At 37.7% G+C, this 25,669-nt stretch overlaps 1 protein-coding gene and 1 long non-coding RNA gene across 8 annotated transcripts; both read right to left on the bottom strand.

Annotated features, from left to right (window-relative positions):
- Window positions 1-131: 131 nt before the first annotated feature.
- On the bottom strand, window positions 132-23,692 carry LOC127857907 (rhomboid-related protein 2-like). 7 transcript variants are annotated; one of them, XM_052394648.1, is made up of 11 exons: window positions 23,249-23,685; window positions 22,253-22,634; window positions 20,810-20,821; window positions 19,038-19,193; window positions 17,772-17,927; window positions 14,030-14,184; window positions 12,852-13,065; window positions 11,172-11,265; window positions 10,698-10,793; window positions 921-984; window positions 132-683 (listed from the first exon to the last, which is right to left on the bottom strand). In XM_052394648.1, exons 2-11 carry the CDS (start codon window positions 22,352-22,354, stop codon window positions 671-673), a joined length of 1,062 nt encoding a protein of 353 aa, XP_052250608.1. In that variant the 5' UTR covers window positions 22,355-22,634; window positions 23,249-23,685; the 3' UTR covers window positions 132-670. The 7 variants fall into 7 exon arrangements, with proteins under 7 accessions (XP_052250608.1, XP_052250605.1, XP_052250604.1 ...); XM_052394645.1 differs by having other exon boundaries at window positions 132-984; window positions 23,249-23,680; XM_052394644.1 differs by lacking the exons at window positions 132-683; window positions 921-984 and adding an exon at window positions 5,361-6,122 and having other exon boundaries at window positions 22,253-22,381; window positions 23,249-23,692.
- LOC127857908 (uncharacterized) lies at window positions 1,612-3,407 on the bottom strand. Its single transcript, XR_008038673.1, has 2 exons — window positions 3,068-3,407; window positions 1,612-2,835 (listed from the first exon to the last, which is right to left on the bottom strand). It is a non-coding gene; the product is annotated as an uncharacterized LOC127857908 (long non-coding RNA).
- Window positions 23,693-25,669: the final 1,977 nt, after the last annotated feature.

The following is a 25,669-nucleotide window of genomic DNA, read 5'->3' as shown; positions in this document are numbered from 1 at the left end:
TTTTACTGGTGGGTACAACCTTTTTGTATTCAAGCTCGTAGACGCTCTGACAAATTAGACAGTTTAAAGCGCACCAGCAAGACAAGGCATTAGAACCAACAGTGCCTTTTTTTGAAGTATCAACTCGTATATTTGTCGTTGTGTAGCTGTATTGGCACCCTGCAAATTATCCAATACGGCAGGTCGTCGTGGTGTTATGGTTATGGTGTCCGCCTAGCGACCGTGAGATCACGGGTTCGATCCCAAATGTCGGTGCGTTATTTAGATCTTCCCAAAACACACCAAGTACTGGTTCTAAGCACATACAACGGAATCGAGAGCATTTGAATAAGCCTGAGGCTTTCGATGCAATCAAGCTAATATAAATAGGTTTAAACTAAACTAGCCAATACGACACAACGATATAGCCGAAATCAGCCACAATTGTAAAGCCAAGAACCGAAACTTAAATAGTTAACATCATGATCAGCAAGGCAATTTCATGTGTTTAATACAATGTATTGTTGCTTCCTGAAATAACACAGTATGGCCACATCTATTGGATACGGTGTCTTTCTTTTCAACTGGATATTCTGTGCTAGATCCCCATCCATATATATATATAAACACTCTGTATTGCTGCGTATTCACAGGAAGCAAATCCGAGAGAAATTCCTAAGCACATCGCTTTCTATGCAATCAAGCTAAAATGAACAAAAACAAAATGCCATGTACATGTACACGTAAATTATATGAGTGAAGATGAAAACAAACTTAATAAACGTAAAAACTGAGCACCGGCAATTATTGAAAGATCCAAATAGTAATTAATGTTTCGTCAGCAGCAAAAACTTGTGTCTGTTTCGGGATATCCCGGGAACACTAAATTGTGTATGACGCAAAACAGGAAGTAGATAGGCACAAGGGTCAAGGTCACGTACACCAACTTCCGCTCCCATGATTCCACGTTGATATTCTTCAATACTATAAATCCAATCAGCAGGCCTGAAACAAATAGCACAAAAATGGTGTTTAACAAAATTTGATTTAAGGAAAAATGTATGATTTATTTTCACACTTCCGATACAAATACTGTACGTCAAATTGCAGGATTTATATTTGACATCTGATCAAGAAAATTTTACGAGTTTTTTTCAATCATGGAATTACATGGTAATAATGATTCTATTTTTTCTCATATTCTCTGTCATGGTTACAATCGCATCCATTTTATCATATATACCAAGCGTAATAGGTGGGCTGAGAAGGTCCTATATTGCTCACCAGAATATTGTTTTAAACGTTAATTCAAACACTTGTTAAATTATCTTGATAATAAAATCGAAATGAATCAAATGATACCCTGAAAATTGACAAAATTTAATTTAGGACTTGATTTTAACCAGTTTTTTATTACCGCGATCACCCTAATAAAACATCTATCAAGGCTAGTGGTTTCAAGTGAGATTAGTTTTAAGAATTCGTTGTATAATATACATGTAGCTTTGTTGACCACCATATTCAACAGTTACCGAACAAATATGAGCAACAATGAAACAGGGTCACTCAAAAATTTGCCAAGCTGTTTAGTGGTGCAGAACATTAAGAACGGTTCTAACGAAAATGTTATAATAAAGTAAAAATGACTTTATTCCATTGCTTGTAAACATAATATGTACACATGCATTATAATTATCATGATACACATATACACGTATATGAAGGCGCATAACAGCTGCCAGAAACATTAAAGTGAAATGCATGTACCATGCCTACAATATTGGTATAGAATGAACCCAGACACAATTACACGCCGTATACCCGGTCAGATTTAAGCCAGGCAAGATAACCAGAGCCGTGTATGATTAACCAGCAAGAGGGAGGGTGATATAACCCAGACGAGATATTCAGAGCCGTGTATGATTAACCAGCAAGAGTGAGGGTGATATAAGCCTGGCGAGATAACCAGAGCGGTGTATGATTAACCAGCAAGAGGGAGATTGATATAAGCAACGCGAGTTGACCAGAGCCGTGTAGGATTAACCTGCATGGGTGAGGGTGATAAAGTCAGGCGAGATAGCCACAGCCGTGCAGAATCAACCTGCAAGAGTGAGGGTGATATAAGCCAGGAGAGATAACCAGAGACGTGTAGGATTTACCAGCAAGGGTGAGGGTGATATAAGCCACGAGAGATAAACAAAGCCGTGCAGGATTAACCAGCAAGAGGGATGGTGATATAAGCCAGGAGAGATAACCAGAGCCTTGTAGGATTAACCAGCAAGAGATATGTTGATATAAGCCCAGGAGGGACAACCAGAGCCGTGTAGGATTAACCAGCAAGAGGGATGGTTATATATGCCAGGAGAGATAACCAGAGCCGTGTAGGATTGACCAGCAAGAGGGAGGGTGATATATGCAAGGAGAGATAGCCAGAGCCGTGTAGGATTAATCAGCAAGAGGGAGGGTGATAAAAGCCAGGAGAGATAACCAGAGCCGTGTAGTATTAACCAGCAAGAGGGAGGGTGATATAAGCGAGGAGATATAACCAGAGCCGTGTAGGATTAACCAGCAAGAGGGAGGGTGATATAAGTAAGGAGAGATAGCCAGAGCCGTGCAGAATGAACCTGCAAGAGTGAGGGTGATATAAGCCAGGCGAGATAACCACAGCCGTGCAAAATGAACATGCAAGAGGGAGGGTAATATAAGTCAAACGAGATAGCCTGAGCCGTGCAAAATGAACCTGCAAGAGTGAGGTTGATATAAGCCAGGCGAGATAGCCAGGGTCGTTCAGAATGAACCTGCAAGAGTGAGGGTGATACAAGCCAGACGAGATAGCCAGAGCCTTGCATATTGAACCTGCAAGAGTGAGAGTGATATATGCCAGACGAGATAGCCAGAGCCTTGCAGAATGAACCTGCGAGAGGGAGGGTGATATAAGCCAGACGAGATAGCCAGAGCCTTGCAGAATGAACCTGCAAGAGGGAGGGCGATATAAGCCAGACGAGATAGCCAGAGCCTTGCAGAATGAACCTGCATGAGGGAGGGTGATACAAGCCAGGCGAGATAGCCAGAGTTGTGCAGAATGAACCTGCAAGAGTGAGGATGATATAAGCCAGACGAGATAGCCAGAGCCTTGCAGAATGAACCTGCAAGAGGGAGGGTGATACAAGCCAGGCGAGATAGCCAGAGTTGTGCAGAATGAACCTGGACTACATGCATGTGCAAGTGTCCACACAGATTAGCATGTGCAGTCCGAACAGACTAATCAGGGACGACACTTTCTTTCCGAATGCATGGTATTGTTTGTTTCAAGCCGATAAATCTTATCCAAGCATGTGACAGAAAGTGATATATCTTTTAAAATAATACATGGAAAGGTATTGGTTGTGAAGCGGATATTAAAAAGAAAATTTATTTTAAAGTTGGTAAGCTCGTGTTCTCTCTTGACGAGCAGTTTATAATGAAACAGCGTACATTGTGTAATTACATTAACTTACGACAAGTTATAAATAACAAGGCAACCGATTTAATTTATATTAAGTAAAAACAAATATAACATTGCTATTTCATGAAAAAAGTAACTTCACTTGGGGTTATGTGTTCATATGTATATTAAAGAATTCATGTTTACAATTAAATAAGTTCAATGTGTTACATGCATCACATAATTATTCCGCATTAAAACTAAATACAGCTTCAACCGATATATCACTAGGCACGAAAAACAACAAATATACACATTACACAATAGTTTTTGCACTATACATTGAAATCATGCATAGAATAATATTTCCTGCCATTAAAGTGTATATGTTACTGGTAGACTGTAAAGTCAAAGGATGAACGTATTTGAATATGAAACATGCCATTAAGAAAATCTTCTAAAACCGTACACATATTTGTTTAGATAAAATCCGCGACGGCAAAAACTAATTCAAACAAGATGTGTTAGTGAAACACAATGTCCCCCATATATTTTACCTTGAAAAATGCCATTGACATTGACCTTTCACTATTCAAAATGTGCAGCTCCATTAGATACACATGCATGCCAAATATGAAGTTGCTATCTTCAATATTGCAAAAGTTATGGCAAATGTTAAAGACGCAAACCAACAAACCAACATACATGGAAAAAAAAACAATATGTCCTCCAGTATAGACTAGGGGAAATAAAAATGGAATACCCGGTACACTTGCTCTTTCTTCTTCAAAGAAATTTGAGAATACCGCTACATTCAATATTTTTAAAAAATACATACGAAGATAAAATGTATAGTAATTTGCAGGTATATTTGAAATTCTGATACTTGTATAAACTTCGGAATGAACAACTCCATGTTATTATAAAACAGAAGCTTAAAGTGAGATGACAGGCAGCAGTATCATAAATTCGCCCCCCCCCCCGAGCTAACCCCAGGGGTTCCAGATTGTTAAATGTACACCTATTGTGTCTGGTTTGACTTTTCACCAACGAATATTGACACAAATACACAGTTTGAAAAAAATACCCCTCGTATAGGTATTATATAATTAATACGAGTTTTTTTTTTCAAACTGTGTATTTGTGTCAATATTTGTTGTTGAAAAGTCAGACGCAATAAGATAAGATAAGATAAGATAAGATAATCTTTTATAATAGTGACATGTGTTTACGTACAAGGTGTTGACAGACATATATACAATGCATAAGAGAACACATGGCCTAATAGGACTATAAGTCACCTAAACAACAGTGTAACATATAACGTGATCATTATTATACAAATGGACAATAAAATATTTGAGCAACATGCTGAGTTCAATGGATGTATTAGAAATAATAAATTCAGGTGTACAATTTAACATCTGGAACCCCTGGGGTAAGCTCGGGGGGGGGGGAGATAAATTTATGATACTGCTGCCTGTGAGTGAGATTGTACGATTTTGTCAAATACTTATGAATTTATATAAAATGTGTAAAAAAACTTAATATACATATATTTCAATAAAAAAAAAAAAGTTAAGAAGAACGTGTGTCGAAAAATGCGAAATAAGTCAGATATATAACTCTGAAATAAAAAAATGTCTGTAAAGTCGAATTCGCCAGCATGTATACCATGCATGTACGGTGTGAATCTAAATTTAGTTTTACAGATCATTTTAATTTCCTACAACGATATCTATTCATGCGACACACGTACACTAACTGCGATTCTAATAAAAAGACGAATGCTTCGGTTATTGTAGGAAAATATGTACGAAATATCTTCGTCACAATTGGCTCGGGGGGGGGGGGGGTTGTCTTTGCTGGCATTTTATGAAATTCGTCTTCAATGTACAATTTTTCTTGCCTATATTGAGATATTGTAACATATATGTATCAATATATTACAATTTTACACATATAGTAATCGAACAATCACACTTTAAAACATTTATTGCACCTATTTCAGGCAATCGTCCATATGCGCAGTAGCTAGAGATTTTTTAATAGTGCATACCCTTGTGGTCTTGACCTGTGATCTTGTTCTCTTAATCGTGTTGGTCTCCTTTTTCCAATATTAACCAGTATGTATATGCATATTATCTAAGTTTTTCTTTTTTCTCAAGATTTGTGAAGACAATGTTGTCATGTTACCAGTTCCTTCGTTCTTAACATTTGACTTGTTCACCTCAGAATCAGAAATACGTATTTTTTGTTCTAAAGTTACCACCATACTAATTTGGATTGTCGGAGGTCAATATCGCGCGGAAAGGTATTTCAACTTATATGTAACAAGATCCTGTGACTCTGACCTTAAATTCTAATTTAAATAAAATCAAGTGGTCGAGTGGAAACGAGGAAATGAAAAAGTCTGTGACATTTGTCCGAACGACATTCAGCCAGATCAACTGATTGGCGCAAAGCATTATATCCCCGACTTCTTCGAATGGTATGGGGATTATCAACGTTAAACACTAGAAGTGTGGTTTGATGAAGAGTCGTGGTCACAAGTCGAGCGGATGGCTATAATTTGATTCCGGGTATCCTTTATAAAGTCCGTTGAATAAAACACAGAACAGAACGGTCGCCACATATAGGGTAAAGGCAAAACGGCCAACGATCCGTTCCCACTGCAGAATTGCGACGTTCTTCAGAATGGAAACCCCTAACAGGAGACCTGTAAAGAAGACACGAGGGTGCAACAGGGAATGGCAGTAAGCATTGGGTAACAATAAAAAGACTTGTTGACAGCTCGTATTTGTTAAGTTACTATAAATGTTTTAGATGAAAAAAACTTATGCAATTTTGAAATATACAATGCCTGTAATAAGTAATATAGAGATATACGTAAAATGTTTCTTTTCAATGCTAATGCAGGGAGTAAAACACTGACCTTTAATATAGAAAGTTTCATGCGTTTGCCACACCGCAAATCAAAGTTTTATGTTTGGTGGCGTACTTTCAAGCTGCTGTTATCACAAACATATTTTCCAAAGCGCAAAGCCTTTGAAAGGCTAAATGTATTTGTGCATCTTGATTGATAATCATCTTTTAATAATGATATTCCCTTTATTTATTTGATGCTTTATTTGTGGTTTAATGGAAGGGGGTTAGCTTTGTTTTCAAAAGGTCCAGGTTGCGAACCGATGGCATGCGAATTTTATTTCCTTGTAATTATGATTATTTTAAACCATTCAAATTATAACAATAGTGTTAGTAAATACATTAAATAACTTTTTTTAAATACAAAGAACATCTGTTAGCAAGTCCCTTTAAATGTAAGTTGAGTGAAAGAAATCCGGGTAGTGTAAAAGTAAGATGTTTTGTGATAAAGCAATGTGGGTTGTGTTATAATTGTTTCGGATTGTATTAAAGTACTACTTATAATGCGATAAAGCAATTTGAATCTTTTGACAAAGCAGTGAGTTTGAATTTAATAGTGGGGTTGTAAATTACAATATGGATCTCCTTAAGCAATATAGCCATTTTGGGTGTGTAAAGCAAATGAGCAATGTAAGATAATGAATGAATTTGTACTGTGTAAAACCAATTTACACAGTAGTGATAAAGCGAGTTGGGATGTGTAAAACTGATATGCACAATTTAGTTAAATCAATGTGGGGTGTGTAAAACCGATATGCACATTAGTATTAAAGAAATGTGTTGTGTGTAAAACTGATATGCACATTAGTATTAAAGCAATGTGTGGTGTAAAACTGATATGCACATTAGTATTAAATCAATGTGGGGTGTGTAAAACCGATGCTCATTGGTATTAAAGCAATGTGTGGTGTGTAAAACTGCTACGCACATTAGTATTAAAGCAATGTGTGGTGTGTAAAACTGAAATGCACACTAGTATTAAATCAATGTGGGTTGCGTAAAACCGATATGCACATTAGTATAAAAGCAATGTGGGGTGTGTAAACTCTTTGTGTACAGTCGTGATAAAGCAATGTGGGGTGTGTAAACCAAATGTACACAGTTGTGATACATCGATGTGTACATTAGTGAAAAGGCGATGTATGGTGTAATCAATGTGTACAGTAATAATACAGCATTGTGGGACGTGTAAACATAATATGCACATTAGTGAAAACGCGATGTGGGTCGTGTAGAACCAAATGTGCACATTAGTGATAAGGTAATTTTGGGATGTACAACAAGTGTGCTCCTTAGTGTTGGGCGTGTAAGTTGTGTAAGTAAAGCAATGACAGTTGTGTAGAACCAATGTGTACAGTAATGATAAAGCGATGAAGGGTGTGTAAAACAAATGTGTACAGTAGCGATAAAGCAATGTGGGGTGTTTGAAACAAATGTGCACAATAGCGATAAAGCAATGTGGGGTGTTTGAAAATAATGTGTAAAGTAGTGATAATGGATTGTGTAAATCCATTGTGCCAATTCGTTATAAAGCAGTTTATGTTGTGAAAAAGAAGATTGGGTTTGCGATAAATCAGCAGGCATGTTGCAGTGAGATTAATACGAGGCATGTAAAAGCACCAACAGATAATTGAAGTGCAATATGTTGAAGGGTTAAAACACCTACTAATAGCATAGGAGTCATAGAAGAAATACAGGAGCAAGAGATAACAAGAAAAAGAGGCAAATCACGAAACCATGCTTTCAACAGTTTAAAAAATAAATAAATTAAAATATTTTTGCAATCCCATTCAAGGTTTGCATGAAAGCTACCTTAACTTCAGCGCAATATCTCCATAAAGACTCATGTCATAGAGCGTAAAACATGTGTATTTTAAGTAACAGTGACCATGACCTTAATCACACGGGTCTCATAAACCCTTCCTAGGCTACCAACATACATAATTTGAGAAATTCGTTAAAACTCAAGCTATTGAGTGGAAATGTTTTTTTACATTTAAGAAACAGTGACTTTGACTATTACCTCAGATGGAATCCCAAGCCAAGTATGCTACCTACACACCGCAGTGCAACACAATACGTTTATCCAGACTTAAAATATTGAGCAGAATAATTTTTATTAACTTTTTGTAACAGTGACGTTGACTGACCCCAAATGAAACCCAATGCTAGGTCTGGATATATAGGCAAAAAAACATGTATACACAAATTCAGTAATACCTTTATCAAAACTTAAATTATTCACCACAAACATTTTTTTTTCTATTTTGAGTAAAAGATACGATGATATATATCTGACTGGCCCGAACGGCAATTCCAAGCTTATTTGTCAAGTCTGTTCAAAACCAAACTGAGGTTATTGATCTTGTACCTTCCTTTTCAATTTTTAGAAGAGCTCCAACGGGAATATAATACAGGAGCCCGATTTGAGGGTGTATAAAATATCCGCGGATCCGGGACAAAGTTGTTGCCAATAATACCGGGTCTGCTAGCCAGTTTCAAAATGGATGATATATTTATTTTTTAATCGGTGGAATATTGATTTACTTCAGTACAATTGTTTTCGAAATTATTTTTAGCATAGCTTGTTATTATAAAAAAAAGAATAGACACACCAAAAGCATGAATTCGGGTAGGTATAGTCTTTCGAAATAATACAAATATTTTGGGTATATGCATGGCGAATTTCTGAACCGGAATCTGTCAGTGAAATCTATATAAATTTAAATTTGACACGGCATTTAGACCAACCCTTAACAAGTTCGTGTGTTCTCTTCATTTTAGTGTAAGAGAAACTTTGATGTATGATGATAATTGTCTGTGCCTTTCTTCGGTCTAGCCAGCTATGACGTCTTAAGGAGGACATTGTTGTCAGTGATTTCCAAAAATATGTTATGTGATTAATAAATAGTTTAATACATCAGTATTTCAATTTAATTATGTTTAAAATTCTAATTTAACAAAACAGTCTTATATAAATTGTGCTAAAAAGCCCGTTATGAACAGACGTTTTTTTGTTTTGTTTACTTATTAAATCCTAACCCGAACTTAGCCGAAGTTCCTCTGTTTGTTTGTTTTATTGTTACCGCCGAACCGACCCGAAATTTCTTTGATCCATTTTAGACCTAACTTTTAGTAACAGTGACATTGATCATTTCCTGACACACCTAAAATACAATCACAATCAAGGTCTCAATGCGAACTTGCTATATTCTAAGTATAATCAAGATTTATCCATTCAAACTAAATAATTTGACCGGAATTAAAATATTTTCTGATTGTTTCTTTTTTTTAATGTTAACTGTGACATTGAGATTTACATGACTGGATCCACACAAATTCCCTACTATGTTTTTATTTTAGTTACATACGTTTAAAGAGAGATCATACGATTTTGTCAAATATTTATGAACTTATAATATAAAATGTGTAAAACACTTTTTATACATATAGATCTATATAAATTACGATAAAAGTACATAATAACATGTGTCTCAAAATGCGAAATAAGCCAGATATTTAATTCTGAAATCGAAAATGTCTTCGTCACAATCGGTTCGGGGCGCTGATTTGTCTCTGCTGCATTTTATGAAATTCGTCTTCAATGTATAATTTTTCTTGCCTATTTGGTGTTATTGTAACATATTTTAACAAGGGACAAAATTGTCACAAAACCAGGTTTTCATTGTGAAAAAAAAAATCTGATAAAGGGAGAAAACTCAAACTGAACTTTTGAAATGAACAAACAAAATTAACCCCCTTTGTAAGTTTTTTTTTTTTTTTAAATCTATTTTTAGTCGTGGCGACCTTGACATTGGAGATATTGACGTGATTCTTTCGTGCGACACACCGTCCCATGATGGTGAACAAATGTGCCAAATGATTTTAAAATCTCACAATGAATGACATAGTTATGGCCAGGACAAGCTCATTTATGGCCATTTTTGACCTTTGAACTCAAAGTGTGACCTTGACCTTGGAGATATCGACGTAATTATTTCGCGCGACACACCGTCCAATGATGGTGAACAAATGTGCCAAATGATTTTAAAATCTGACAATGAACGACATAGTTATGGCCCGGACAAGCTTGTTCCGCCCGCCCGCCAGCCCGCCAGCCCGCCAGCCAGCCAGCCCGCCAGCCAGCCAGCCAGCCAGCCAGCCAGCCAGCCAGCCAGCCCGCCCGCATTCGCCAATCTAATAACCAGTTTTTTCCTTCGGAAAACCTGGTTAACAATAAATTACAATTTAACACATATAAAATTCGTATAATCTCGCTTTAAAAAGCTCTAGAGTGAGTAGGTGGTGCATGCCCGTTTATCATCGTAAGTGAAGACCGGAAATATGCAATCACACCGGTAGTGCATACCTGTAACAAGCCCCCCGATATGCGCAGTAAGACCGACCTTTCCGGCATCGTCCTCAAAAAATCGTCTGTACACCGCGTTTACCATCTCCACTACCACTGTAAAATACGTAAGTAAATAGTACTTATTTTATTAGAACTGTATTACTTTACGGAACGCAAGATTCTGACATATGTGAGTTAGGTACCGTGAAGGTATCTATGGATACGTAAAAGTATGACAAACCTGAACGTATCCGAACATTCAAGAACGTATAGAGTTATTCTGCTTCAATTGTAACATGATAAAAGTAGACAATGAATTTCCTTGTGTAACGTAACCGTTTCATAATATGACGTCATTGTATGTTCAGTATCGTATTATCGATAGTCGTTGACGGGACATCTATTTACAAAATAAATGTGACGTTCGTTTTTATAGAATTTTTTCTATGATAACTTTTATTATAAGAACCACCCATGCGGAATACCGCTCACCTAGCAACAAGAGAATCGCCAGTTGGAAGTATGCGCTCGTGAAGATGCGCAGTGGTTCACATTTGTCGCATTTGTAGTTCATCTCCTTCCAATTCTAAATAATGGAAAAACATTCAACATGATTAAAATAAAGAAATTAATTCGTGCGGTACTACTAATACTACTACTACAAATACTGCTACTGCTTCTACTACTGCTGCTGCTGCTGATACTACTGCTGCTGCTGCTACTATTACTACTACTACTACTATACTACTACTACTACTACAACTACTACTACTACTACTACAACTACTACTACTACTACTACTACTATTACTACAACGACTACTTCAACTACTACTACTACTACTCTACTACTACTACTACTTCTACTACTACTACTACTACTACTACTACTACTACTACTACTACTACTACTACTACTACTACTACTACTATTACTACTATTACTATTATTACTACTACTACTGCTACGACTACTACTACTACTTCTATAAGTACTACTACTACTACTACGACTACTACTACTACACGACTACGACTACGACTACACTACGACTACGACTACTACTACTACGACTACTACTACTACTACTACTACGACGACTACTACTACTACTACGACGACTACTACTACTACTACTACTACTACTACTACTACTACTACTACTACTACTACGACTACTACGACTACTATTATTATTACTACTACTACTACGACTACGACGGACTACTACTAACTACTACTACTACTACTACTACTACTACTACTACTACTACTACTACTACTACTACTACTACTACTACTACTACTACTACTACTACTACTACTACTACTACTACTACTACTACTACTACTACTACTACTACTACTACTACTACGACTACTACGACTACTACTACTACTACTACTTCTACTACAACTTCTACTACCATTACTACTAACGACGACGACTACTACTACTACTACTACTACTACTACTACTACTACTACTACGACTACTACTACTACTACGACTACTACTACTACGACTACTACTACTTCTACTACTACTACGACGGCGACTACGATTTATACTACTACTACTAATATACGACTACTACTACTACTACTACTACTACTACTACTACTACTACTACTACTACTACTTCTACTACTACTACTACTACTACTACTACTACTACTACTACTACTACTACTACTACTACTACTACCTACTACTACTACTACTACTACTACAACTACTACTACTACTACTACTACTACTACCACTTCTACTACTACTACTACTACTTCTACTTCTACTACTATTGCTACTACTACTACTACTACTACTAGAACTACTACTACTACTACTACTACCACTATTACTACTACTACACTACTACTACTTCTTCTACTACTGCTACTACTTCTACTACTTCTGCTACTTCTACCTTTAGTACCTCTGCTGCTGCTGCCGCTACTACTCGAGTTATTATTTTCTATTTTCTATCTTCATAATTGCTTGCATAGTATAAATTAAACATAAATATCACCGAAGAATTATGTCCATTAAATAAGAAAAAGCTTAAGTTATTCTTCCACGCGGGGGGGATTTTCCTTAAGACGGCAATTGTCAGCATAAACCAAAAGGGGAAATAAACGTTGAGAGGAGTTCGACAGAAAGCACTTGCCAATATGACGCTCGCCATATGGGCGCCGATGAGCGCGTCGCAGCCGCCGCTGGCACCGACAAGATTCACGTTGTAGTCGGTGACGCTATGCGCTAATGAGCCGCCGACGACGCCGGCGATGTAGACGAGCAGCACGCGATACCACTTGTGGACGATTTCAAGTGGGAGGCCGAGCAACAGTTGGAAAAACAGGTTGAACACGAGATGAATGTACCTGAAGTTATGATAATAATAGGAAGAAGAAGAAAAAAGATAATAATAATTACATTAATAATAATGATAATGATAATAATAAACAGAAGAAGAAGAAAAAGAAATAGAAGAAGAAGAAGACGAAGAAGAAGACGAAGAAGAAGAACTGAGGTGTGTGACACATTAATACATTTAAGTGTTCATGTATTTTATACAGTGTAGCAAGATAACGTTCTATATCATCACTAGAGAGGTAAACAACTTTAATTTTAATTTTATTTATGAAATGTCTCCGTTTCATTGATATTATAACGTATTTTACACCGGAAATATAAACAGCTACTTATTTATTGTATTCATACTTGTATTTCTACCGTTAAATGCTATAAGTGTTGCTGTTTTTTTATTTCATGGTGGTTGTTTGCTGCAGTCGCGACTTAAGGTATAAAAATCCGAGTTATTGAAGTTTTTTATTCTAACAAATTGGCAGTGTTTTTAATAAGCGGCTTTAGCATTAAATATCGTACACGCACGTGAAACGAAAGTGTTTGTTTTTCATGCAATATCATAATCCATTATAATAATTTTAATCAGATACCGCCATTCCATAACACGATGGATTATTTATCATGATTTTTAGAATAGTCGCTTAAACACACAAAATGTGCAAAATGAATTAAATGCTGTATTTTAGACTCGTTCTGAGAATACTGGGTTAAATGCATGTGCGTAAAGTGTCCCAGAATAGGCTGTGCAGTCCGTACAGGCTAATGTTGGACGAAATTATCCGCTTTTATGAATTTACTTATTTAAAGGCAGTCTCTTCTGAAAGAAAATGCAGTTGAGGCGGAAAGTGTCACCCCCTGATTAGCCTGTGCGGAATACACAGGCTAACCTGGAAACACAAATGACGCACATAGATTTAGCCCGGTTTCACAGAACGAGGATCATGGTACATTACGCAGATGTGTTCATGAAACGCATACCCTTGGTGAACGAACATGTAGGTTACAAAGCGCCACGCCTCGTGCCGTCTCGTGGGCATGTACATTAGAACGTTGGGATTGGGGACACCCTCGTATGCCGTCACAGGTCTCCCTCCCCGCGCCATAATGTCAGCGTAGTAGATGAACACCCCGATCTGTAAAATAATATGAGCCTCTGTCTGGGATAACCGGACTTCATGCATGTGCGTATAGTACCGTCCCAGATTAGCCTGTGCATTTCGCAAAGTCAAATCAGGGACGACATTTGCGCTTTTGAAAATTAATTTTTCGCTTAAGGTAGGTCACTTCGAAACGAAAATCCAGTTTAGGCGCACATGCAGTTTCCCGGGGCGCGCCTCATATGCACGGACAAACACACTCTCGTATAAGGACTGGCGATCGTTTTTGTTGAAATTACTCGGGGGGGGGGGGGGGTCGCTGGCGTATTTCAGTAGACTACTGATATATCATAAGTGGACGGAACCTTGTAGTAAAATAAGTTCATGCGAAAACTTCTTTCATAAATTTTAATATGCCAAACGCCAATTTTTCCAATAAAATAAAGTAAAAAAATATAATACATCGCTAAAATACCATATTACTTATGCAACATTGACCGTTGTGTTTCTTATGTACCTTACTTACAACATTAATTTCGGTAACAGACCAATACATGTACAAATGCAACAATTACAGAGATATGTGGAATAACTTGTCAGCAATCTATGTAGATTTAGTTCATTCGGCGACAACGGCATTGTGTTTAAAAGGAAATATGCATTGAAAAGTACACGCCCCCCCCCCCCTCCCCGTGACCTATCTTACCCAAGGAAAAATAGTATTTTATGACACATAGATGGTGAACTTGAAGGATGACCCTTAAACTGATTCTCATATACAACACTTGCTAATGCTTTTCCTACACCGTACAGTGTGTGTATTCGTTCAATTCAGGGCCTTTATAGAGACCCATTCCCAAAGGAATTTCGTTTTCCTTAATGGAACCTACAAAGTTCCATTGGAAGATTTAATATATATATATATATATATATATATATATATATATATATATATATATATATATATATATATATATATATATATATATATATATAAACAAAAACGCTGTAGTATGTTTTGCCGAAGCTTTCGACCTCACGGTCTTCCTCAGCGGCCATTATTTATTTTCAGATGTTTTGTTATGAACGGAAATGACGTCGTGCTTTTCCGGCGTCAACGTTGTTTACGCGCCCTTTTATTAACCTTTATTCTTGCACGTTGATGCCATATGGTCGGTATGTCCTTAGTTTTGACTTCCACAATTGTTCCATGGTTTTGCGGTACTCGTCCGACCCGCTGAGTTTTTCGAGTCCCATTATTTGGAAATCATCCATGGAATGTCCGTCGGTGTAGAAATGTTCAGCTACCGGGTCACTGTGCTGTGTGCGAATACGCGACAGATTCAATAGATGTCGCTGGTACAGAGTTCCGCCGGTCTCTCCCACATACACGAACCTGCGACAGCGACGACAGTTGACCGCGTACACAACATTGGATGATTTGCAATCAACATTGTTTCTGACGCTGTACTTCCTGCCGCTGGGATCTGTGAAATATTCCGCCTTCATCATGTACGGGCAAATGGCGCATCTCTGCGCCCTACAGGGCCCGCTCATATTGGGTTTTCGGAAGAACATCCTATTGTGTTTTTTGTGCACTAGGATGTCTTGCAGGTTGCAATCCCGTCTGAAGGCTACCAATGGGGGCTCAGAGAACACTTCCTTCATTCTATCAGACGTGTGCAGCGTGTGTAGGTGTCTACGGATGATACGGCCGTTGTTGGGTAGTGCGCGCGAAAACGTTATCACCAGCGGAATCCTTGTATTATGCTCCGAGTTTGTCTTTTCGCGCAAAAGGTCCTCTCTCTTTTTATTGTCGACCTTTATCAATTCGGTCTCTACAAACACCCCGTCATATCCACGGTTCACGAGCTGTGTTTTCACCGCCTGTCTGTGCTTCCGGTAGGCAACCTCCTCTGAACAGATTCTTTTCGCACGCACACCCAGACCATACGGTATAGCTTTTTTTGTTGACTCCGGGTGCGAAGAATCATTGTGTAGGTACAGGTGTTTATCGGTAGGCTTAGTTTTAAGTGGTTGCTTTTCTGACCGCCGAAACAGTTCCTCTTCTCAGCCTCGGGCTGAACTATGCATCAACGTACATGGGTGCTTGAGAAGAGAAACTGTTCCGGCGGTCAGAAAAGCAACCACTCGCATACTTCCGGTTTGTGGATGATGAGTGGGGCTTATGGACGCATGGTATCGAGGCACTTAAAACTTTCCACACACAAGGAAATGGATTCAACCCTCGCATTAAACTCGAGCTCCGCTATTCTTCAGAAAAACTAGAGTTCCTGGACACGGTGACATCAATACGGAACGGGCGCCTTCAAACCGACATATATACTAAGCCTACCGATAAACACCTGTACCTACACAGTGATATTTCGCACCCGGAGTCAACAAAAAAAGCTATACCGTATGGTCTGGGTGTGCGTGCGAAAAGAATCTGTTCAGAGGAGGTTGCCTACCGGAAGCACAGACAGGCGGTGAAAACACAGCTCGTGAACCGTGCATATGACGGGGCGTTTGTAGAGACCGAATTGATAAAGGTCGACAATAAAAAGAGAGAGGACCTTTTGCGCGAAAAGACAAACTCGGAGCATAATACAAGGATTCCGCTGGTGATAACGTTTTCGCGAGCACTACCCAACATCGGCCGTATCATCCGTAGACACCTACACACGCTGCACACGTCTGATAGAATGAAGGAAGTGTTCTCTGAGCCCCCATTAGTAGCCTTCAGACGGGATTGCAACCTGCAAGACATCCTAGTGCACAAAAAACACAATAGGATGTTCTTCCGAAAACCCAATATGAGCGGGCCCTGTGGGGCGCAGAGATGCGCCATTTGCCCGTACATGATGAAGGCGGAATATTTCACAGATCCCAGCGGCAGGAAGTACAGCGTCAGAAACAATGTTGATTGCAAATCATCCAATGTTGTGTACGCGGTTAACTGTCGTCGCTGTCGCAGGTTCGTGTATGTGGGAGAGACCGGCGGAACTCTGTACCAGCGACATCTATTGAATCTGTCGCGTATTCGCACACAGCACAGTGACCCGGTAGCTGAACATTTCTACACCGACGGACATTCCATGGATGATTTCCAAATAATGGGACTCGAAAAACTCAGCGGGTCGGACGAGTACCGCAAAACCATGGAACAATTGTGGAAGTCAAAACTAAGGACATACCGACCATATGGCATCAACGTGCAAGAATAAAGGTTAATAAAAGGGCGCGTAAACAACGTTGACGCCGGAAAAGCACGACGTCATTTCCGTTCATAACAAAACATCTGAAAATAAATAATGGCCGCTGAGGAAGACCGTGAGGTCGAAAGCTTCGGCAAAACATAATACAGCGTTTTTGTTTAAATACAACAAGGCTTATAGAGACTTTGTTATATATATATCAACACTTAGTTATTCTTCCAATCTAGGTCTATAAGTTAACCTTCGTAGATTTATTATTGAAATCACTTTTTATCAACTGTGAAGTACTTGTTATAAAAATAACAGCAACAATAATTTACCAATGTTTGTCAAAACGACTCGATTTTTCCCACTCTAAAATGGCCCGGCCCAATCTTCAAAATTGTGAAAAAAATACTGCCGTACCTCAATGACGCTGATGACGATCATGAACACGGGCGGCGGGCGGCAGTTGTAGTTGGCCAGGAAGTCCTCTCGGAGCGACCGAGGCACGATGTTCTGGACCGCTGCCGACACGAACCGCCGCATCGCCGGCTTCTCCTTCCGGTCGATCTTGGCGTACTGTGAATGAATCAAACCATCAAATTGTTAACGGTGTTTCGGATACACATAGGGAGGCGGAAAACTACAACGGGCAAGGCATGGTCAGGGGTGATAACCACAAAAAAGGGTTAGGGTAAGGGTTAGGGTTAGGGGTCGGGTTAGGGTTAGGGTTGGGTTTAGGCTAACCCAAACCCTAACCCGACCCCTAACACTAACCCTAACCCTAACCCTAGCCCTCTAACCCCCCCTTGCGCAAAACCATACCATGCCTCGCCCGTTGTAGTTTTCCGCCTCCCACACATAAGGCAAACAGTATTTTGTTGTGAAGGTATCAAATACTGAGAAAATTAATTGTCTCCCAAGACAAACCGGTCAGATTTTGAAGATAATACAATTCAATGATGGAAATATTATTGTATAGAAAATTGACTATAATTCGATATAATAATAAATGGTTTTATTTAAAAACACTACATAATGTAATTAACTAAATATCATGTACGTCCTGGTTTACGGTAGTGGTATCAGACATTGGAAGAGAGACCCGTATTGAGGATGCATCTTTTAAATCTAAACACTTGAGCTCCTTTGTGGGAAAACTGGGCTTAATTCATGCGAGTTAAATGTCGTCACATATTAGCCTGTGCAGTTCGCATAATATGGGGACAACCCTTTCAGCTTTTAAAGACGTTTTCGTCTAAAGATATGTCTCCCCTAAACGAAAATTAAAATAAGGCGGAAAGTGTCGTCCCTGATTTATTGTTTTCTCAATGAGAATTATATCATACTCATAGATAATTACATGTAAGGTATGATGAAGAAGCTTTTGTCTTAAACTTAAGACAAAATCCAATTTCCACTTGTATGGCATTCAATTATTTTTGTTTTCTCATTAAGGTGCACGGAATGAGCCACGTTATATGTGCGTTTATTTCATTATAATGTTGTTTTTTGTTTGTTTTTTGTTGTTGTTTTTTCACTTAAAAGAGTGTGTGAACTTTACCATCTGGGGAATCAGAAACATATAATGACTCAACAACTGAACACGACAGAAAGTTGCCATCACCTGGGTTCGAACCATACACTTGCGGAAAAGATTTAAAGCGCAATACACACAAATCGCTCTACCATGTTTTTAAACTCTTCGAAGGTGAGGTTTTTGTCCTTGTCGGCGTCGGCCTCATCAAGCATGCGCGTCAGCTTCGTGTGCGGAACAGTCTCCATGGCTCCCGTGCTCTTTAGCTCACCATGCAACTCCTCGAGCCGAACACCCTGGTTTCCGTGCTTTAATACGGTTAATAAGTTGAGACGCGTTTTGGGGAAATTGGGTTTTAGGCACGTGCGTAAATTGCCATCCCAGATTAGCATGTGCAGTCAGCACAGGCTAATCTGGAACGTCACTCTCAACTCTTTTTATTGTAGGATTTTTTCGTTTGAAGGAGGACACTTCTTAAATAAATCCAGTGTAGGCGGAAAATAACGTCCCTGCGGACTGCACAAGCTTGTCTTTGAGGGCGTATCACGCACGTGCATTAAGACCAGTTTTCCCTGAACGAAGCTTATTTTCCCGACGCATAGTCTAGAATTGAAATACATTGAACTGCGTAGACTGTATTAAAGATTGATTCAATATATTGAGAAAACAATAAAGAATTTATATAAATTGAAGGTATGTCAATAATATGTAAAAAAAGTTGTTATATGAAAAGATTATGGTGCGAATTTAGAAAAAAGTACACATAACTTCAAGTGCAGCTTACAAGCAAAAGCGATGCATTTAATTACTTGAGTTTTTCACCAAATGTATTAAGATCTGAAGTCCTGTTTTAAAATACCCCTGTTAGATTGTCAACATTTGAGACACACTGAATAACGTCAAAACATTTCCTGATTTCATATATCAAAATCCTCACTTGGTATTTTTGTGATATTCAATATAATTCCCAACAGAAAACTAAAACTATGACAAAACGCTAAATTGTCAGACAAGTTATCACAAAACAAAATATTTGAAAATATTGGAAAACAAGGGACAAAATTGTCACAAAACCAGGTTTTCAATTTGAAAAAAAAAGTCTGATAAAGGGAGACAATTCAAAATGTGCATTGTTACCCCCTTTTTGTAAGATTCAATCTATTTTTACTCGTGGCCACCTTGATTTCAATTTGAAAAAAAGTCTGATAAAGGAAGACCAACTCAAAATAAGCATTGTTACTGATTGTTCAAAGTTACCCCATTTGTTTCAAAATCAATCTATTTTTGGTCGTGGCGACCTTGACCTTGGAGATATTGACGTAATTCTTTTGCGAGACACACCGTCCAATGATGGTGAACAAATGTGCCAAATGATTTTAAAATCTCACAATGAATGACATAGTTATGGCCCGGACAAGCTCATTTATGGCCATTTTTGACCTTTTAACTCAAAGTGTGACTTTGACCTTGAAGATATTGACGTCATTCTTTCGCCCGACACAATATCTCACAATGAACGACAAATGTATGGCCCGGACAAGCTTGTTCCGCCCGCCTGCCCGCCCGCCAGCCCACCAGCCCACCAGCCCGCCCGTTCGCCGACATCCGCCAATCTAATAACCAGTTTTTTCCTTCGGAAAGCTTGGTTAAAAACAGTTTATAACAAAAACTAAAAACCTGAATAACAGTTTTTTTAATCCATACAATTGGACTTAATATTAAAAATGTATGTGGCCCTTGAGATAAATCCAAATCTTCTAGTTGAACATAATGGGATTTCTGAAAGTTAATTTTCCAAACGATTATAAAACGTATTTTTAGCCCTATATCCAGGTTCAAGAAGAACAAACTGAAATCTCAAAATATGTTTTTTTATATAAAATAGCTTTGAATAGTACTGTTACTAAAACAAAACTTAACTCACCTTTTCAAACACCTGGAGGACCATGAAAAAGAAGATATGATGTATTTTACTGTTGGATTCTGGTAAAGCAAAAAATACTGCATGCAATCAGACACAAAAACAAATACATGCATCCGCTCGTGTAAAAAGTATTAATGCATAATTCACAGAAACATGCTGCAAACATACATACTTGCGTCTTCTGAGGGGACCCGTACAAATACAAAAGGATCTATTTAAATAGAATACATACTCATAAATTATATACTCGAATAAAAGGTAGCAAACAACGAAACTCCTCCAGAAGAGAATTTATAACAGAACACCAACTTAAAACATAAAATGATACAAGAGTACTAGTATCGTAGATAACGGATTGATATAAATATGATTATGTGAGGTGTTTTTAAGTTATTACTATAAAAAGAAATATGATTAATCTATACACCGATATTAAGCTAGCGATATATCTACAGCAAATTGTCAAACGAACTAGTAGCAGAAATGATCTTAAATATGTTACATCCACTCAACAAAAACTAGCTCTACGGCTTTCATCCTCTGATGACTGATATGACAATATTGACGATATGTACGGGAATACGTTGCAAACAATCAAACTCCAGACACTCTATCAGGAGCGAAATGTTTCTTATCCACCATTTGTATAACAGCATAGATGTATAAAATGATTTTTTTTTAAACTGGGAATACCGCATTGCAACAGTCAATGCAAAGCATTGGTAGTTTAAACCGGTGTAGCGTGAATTTCGCAAGACCGTGAGAAATGCAAGACTTCCGGTTTGTCTTAAGATATGCACGGTCTTGCAAATCTCAAGCTACATCAGAACTTCACACCAATCCCAGACTTAACCACAAATAAAACGAGCGTTTATAACGATCTGATGCGTGAACAGAATACTACAATCATAATTTAGTGTTATTATGCCTTAAGTGTCGAATTTCTATTAAAACAAGTCTTGATTATTTCATTTTTAGGTTGCAAATTGCCTGCTGCGCATTCGGTCAAACAAATAAATTAATTCTGTTTTCGGACTACCGAAAGGCCAACTATTATTCCTTGCGAGCCGAAGATCGATATTCATAATTAAAGGGATATATATCTTTTTAAAACTCTTTTTACAAATAGTTCGTGCCTCTCTTAGACTTTAACAAGCAGCTCTGATATTTCCGGTTTGTGTATCAGATTGGGATAGGCCTGCTAAGATTTTACAGATTCACATTTGTAATATATCGCATGTTTTATCTGAATAGACGCCTACACGTCTACTCGAAACAAAACTAACCATTAACTCCTACGGAACTATTTCATAACATTACTATTTTTTTTATTTTTTTTATTTATTTTTTTATTATTATTTTTTTGGTGGGGGGGGGGGGGTAGGCGACGGGAAACGACGCAAATGTTTCTTTCTTTTTTGATTAGACTACACTTATATTTACCTTTTCCATCTCCACCAGAAATTCGTTCTCCTGCTGCATCGTCAACTGCTTCAGATAGGTCTGCCGCTCCTTCCGCCCCCATTCGCACGAGCAACACGCCATGACGTCACTTATTATTATATGACGTCACTTCATACATATGGGCGTTACACAAACGACAATAAAATGCGCTTCAATATGACGGGTTTTCATAAAATTAAATTATGGCGTATAAGAACTCAAACGGGCTGCATTTTGCTGCGTATAATAATGTCTGAGTCGATATTGAAGCTTCATTGTTTGAGAAAGCAATATGATAACAACTGTCGCCTCAACATATGTGTTCGATGATGCGACGTCCCAACGTATTGTTAAAGGCTTTGGTTTCTTCTAGCCGCAGTATCTAATAACAAAAATCAATAGTTTCAGTTGATTTTACATCTCTTTTCGCATGTAAATATCGTGTTACTCTAGTGCATTCAACGTGCTAGTATATTTCCAAAGTTTACTTCCACAGTAATATCTATTTAAGAGCAAGGATCGCTTAAGTTTACATTTGTCGTTATCTACTGTCATATTTGCATGTTTGATACTTGAAGAAATTCTATTTTTATAAAACTGCAAATGTTAATAAAAGAACAATACAAATTGACACTTTCCGCTTTTATGGTATGTTTAGTTTCAAAGAATTACCTCCTTACTGAAAATCAAGTTTAGGTTGGAAAGTGTCGTCCTTGGTTAGCCTGTGCGGACTGCACAGGCTAATCTGGGACGACACTTAACGAACATGCATTATGCCCAGTTGTCTCAGAACGCGACTCAATTAAAGTGAACTATTGATATAAAAGTCGACACAGAGCGCGTGTATATACAGATAGAATGGTAACACAGTCCAGGCAATGCGTTTACTACCTGTTGCATTTTGCACAGGTGTTGTTAAATCGTTTTATGAATTTATAATACGCATCTGTTCTTTGTGTCACTCACACACTTGGTGTTCATTAAAGAAAGACTTACCTCAAATCAACAAGTACTTCGTTCGCATGTATTAAGATCCTTTCATATTCCCAATTAAAATCTGATCTCATCATCAAAAATACTAAACGGAAAGTAAGTTTTACATCCGGATTTTGCATTAGTTCAGCACTGTTCTATATTCACAAATTTTATCTGATTAGTTTATGACATTACGAACACGGTTAAATTCGTTCATGAAAACGAGGTCAAAAGAACCCTTGTACCTGTATGTTATAATTTTCTCAATCACAAACGCGACGCGTAAATTAAATTTAAAGATTTGTTTACATAGTTAATATTTACAATTGTAAACCTGGTAGAGCGTGTCGTATTTTTTCAATCAAGTACGGATCGCAAATTCTGCCTCGTTTATTGAAATATTTTCAGTGAATAAAAATAAGTATATCAACACCACTACGAACGATATAATTATTACATACACAAAGCTGTTGTCACAATGGCCTACCATACACGATTTAAAGCAATCGTTGCGCCTACCGTTTTTAGATGTAATACTGCAGCATATAAATTCTTAAAATCTTAAAGGGGCTTTTTCACAGATTTTGGTATTGAAGTATTGAAGTTTGTCATTAAATGCTTTATGTTGATAAATGTAAATCTTAAAAGCTCCAGTTAAAAAAAGTAACCCTCAACTGAGCTCAAACCACTGACCCCTTGAGTTCAGGAGTAAAAGTCTACCGCTTAGACCACTCGGCCCTCCGTGCTTATACAATAAAGACTGTATTTTACACTTTATATAAGGAATCCGTCAATATTTTATTTTGCAATCATTTAAACTAACTTAGGAATATGAACGAGCTAAAAGATATTTTAAATTGAGCCGCGTTCTGAGAAAATTGGGCTAAATGCATGTGTATAAAGTGTCATCCCAGATTAGCCTATGCAGTCCACACAGGCTAATCAGGGACGACACTCTCCGCCTAAACTGGATTTTCGATAAGGAGGGATTTCCTTGAAACTAAAAATATAAAAGCGTAAAGTGTCGTCCCTGATTAGCATGTGCGGACTGAATAGGCTAATCTGGGATGACACTTTACACACATGCATTTAGCCCAGTTTTCTCAGAACAAGGCTCAATTGTTATACTGCAGTAAAGTGTACAGCGGTTATGTGTCTGGTATGGTATACGTTTACTTGTATTTGTTACAGAACCAAAATTCTAAGTGATGTATAATCTGCACAGACTAATGGGGTTTCACAACAATTATTTACAATTGAATAAAACTATGCTTGCGTCTATTTCTGTGCTACCTTGTCTTAACTTCTGTTCTAGATTTTTGACAATCAACGTTTAATCTGTTTTGAAAAAAGGTAATAAGATAGCTTTAAGAATTATGTAATATTGCAGACGACCTTTGATCGTGTTATCAAAGTCGGTCGGGGTTCTTTTGTCCCCCTAAGAAAATCAAAGCGCTGAAGGCACTGAAGATGTTCGCTATTGCATAATTTAACACGCAATTCATTTTTCAAAATCAATCGCAAGTTTGAAATGAACACACGCCATTCAACTTAAAAAAGTGTGTGTCATAGCGCACGGGTCGAGTTTTGTGTGCACTTTTTATCATCCTTATTATTTCATAGAAATAACTAAGACAAAAAAAAACAGCATGCTTTTTTGGAAGTTCTGAAAGCAAAGAAAGTATGATGAAAATGGTAATGAGAACTTAACTTTTGATTTTTGACACCATATACAAATTCAAAATATACAATAATCTTCGTATCTTGTATATGGAGGAGTAAAAGTATATAAACATTGCTGTTTATGCTTTACTTGTTACCCGAGCAGTTCACACGGTGTCAACAACGCTAACATAAACATAGGTATAGAGCACTAATGCGCTTTTAGGCGAAGCTGTTTCAGTTTTCATCTTAGTGACTTTAACATAACGCCAACAGACACGCATGAAGATTTTCGAATATTTAATAAGCTGATTCAAGATACAACCTCTGAATTTTTGCTACATCACTGCGTATGTGCTCAATTCAAAGGATGTAGCACTGTTCAGTGTAAGAAATTCCGGACTACTCTCTGTATGCTCAAACGACACAAATTGTGGCCCTGTTACAATTAAGCGTTACAATCCATCTCGCAGAATTTCAATTTCGCCTCCAAGATGAGAAAACAATCATTAGCGAAATAGTATAGTGTCACGATAAGAGAAAATCGTTTAATTATCATACCACAATGTTTGCCGTACTTGGTCAGCACGTCTGGAAATCATTCCTTAATGCGTCGATAGGCTGCCATTATTAACAAGTTTGCCATTTTGAATTCAATTTTGTATCAAAAAGTATTGTTTTTAAATGTGGGATTTTCAATTCGCAATGAGATTTGTAATGACCCTCGTCATGCGAAAATGGGTCTTATTCCATATGCGCCCTTCATATAAATAGCCCACT

This window comes from Dreissena polymorpha, chromosome 14 (genome assembly GCF_020536995.1).
Source record: "Dreissena polymorpha isolate Duluth1 chromosome 14, UMN_Dpol_1.0, whole genome shotgun sequence".
NCBI lineage: Eukaryota > Metazoa > Mollusca > Bivalvia > Myida > Dreissenidae > Dreissena > Dreissena polymorpha.
Note: the sequence above shows the minus strand (reverse complement) of the source record. Positions and strands in the feature narration are given on the sequence as shown.

What these genes read in the sequence shown, in the direction of transcription:
- LOC127857907 (XM_052394644.1), bottom strand. Translation starts at nt 22,354, where the DNA reads ATGGCGTGTTGCTCGTGCGAATGGGGGCGGAAGGAGCGGCAGACCTAT. An exon ending in TACATGTTCGTTCACCAAGG is followed by an intron (nt 13,066 to 14,029) that starts GTATGCGTTTCA and finishes TCATAACTTCAG; the next exon opens with GTACATTCATCTCGTGTTCA. An exon ending in TATCGGGGGGCTTGTTACAG is followed by an intron (nt 6,123 to 10,697) that starts GTATGCACTACC and finishes TCTTCTTTACAG; the next exon opens with GTCTCCTGTTAGGGGTTTCC.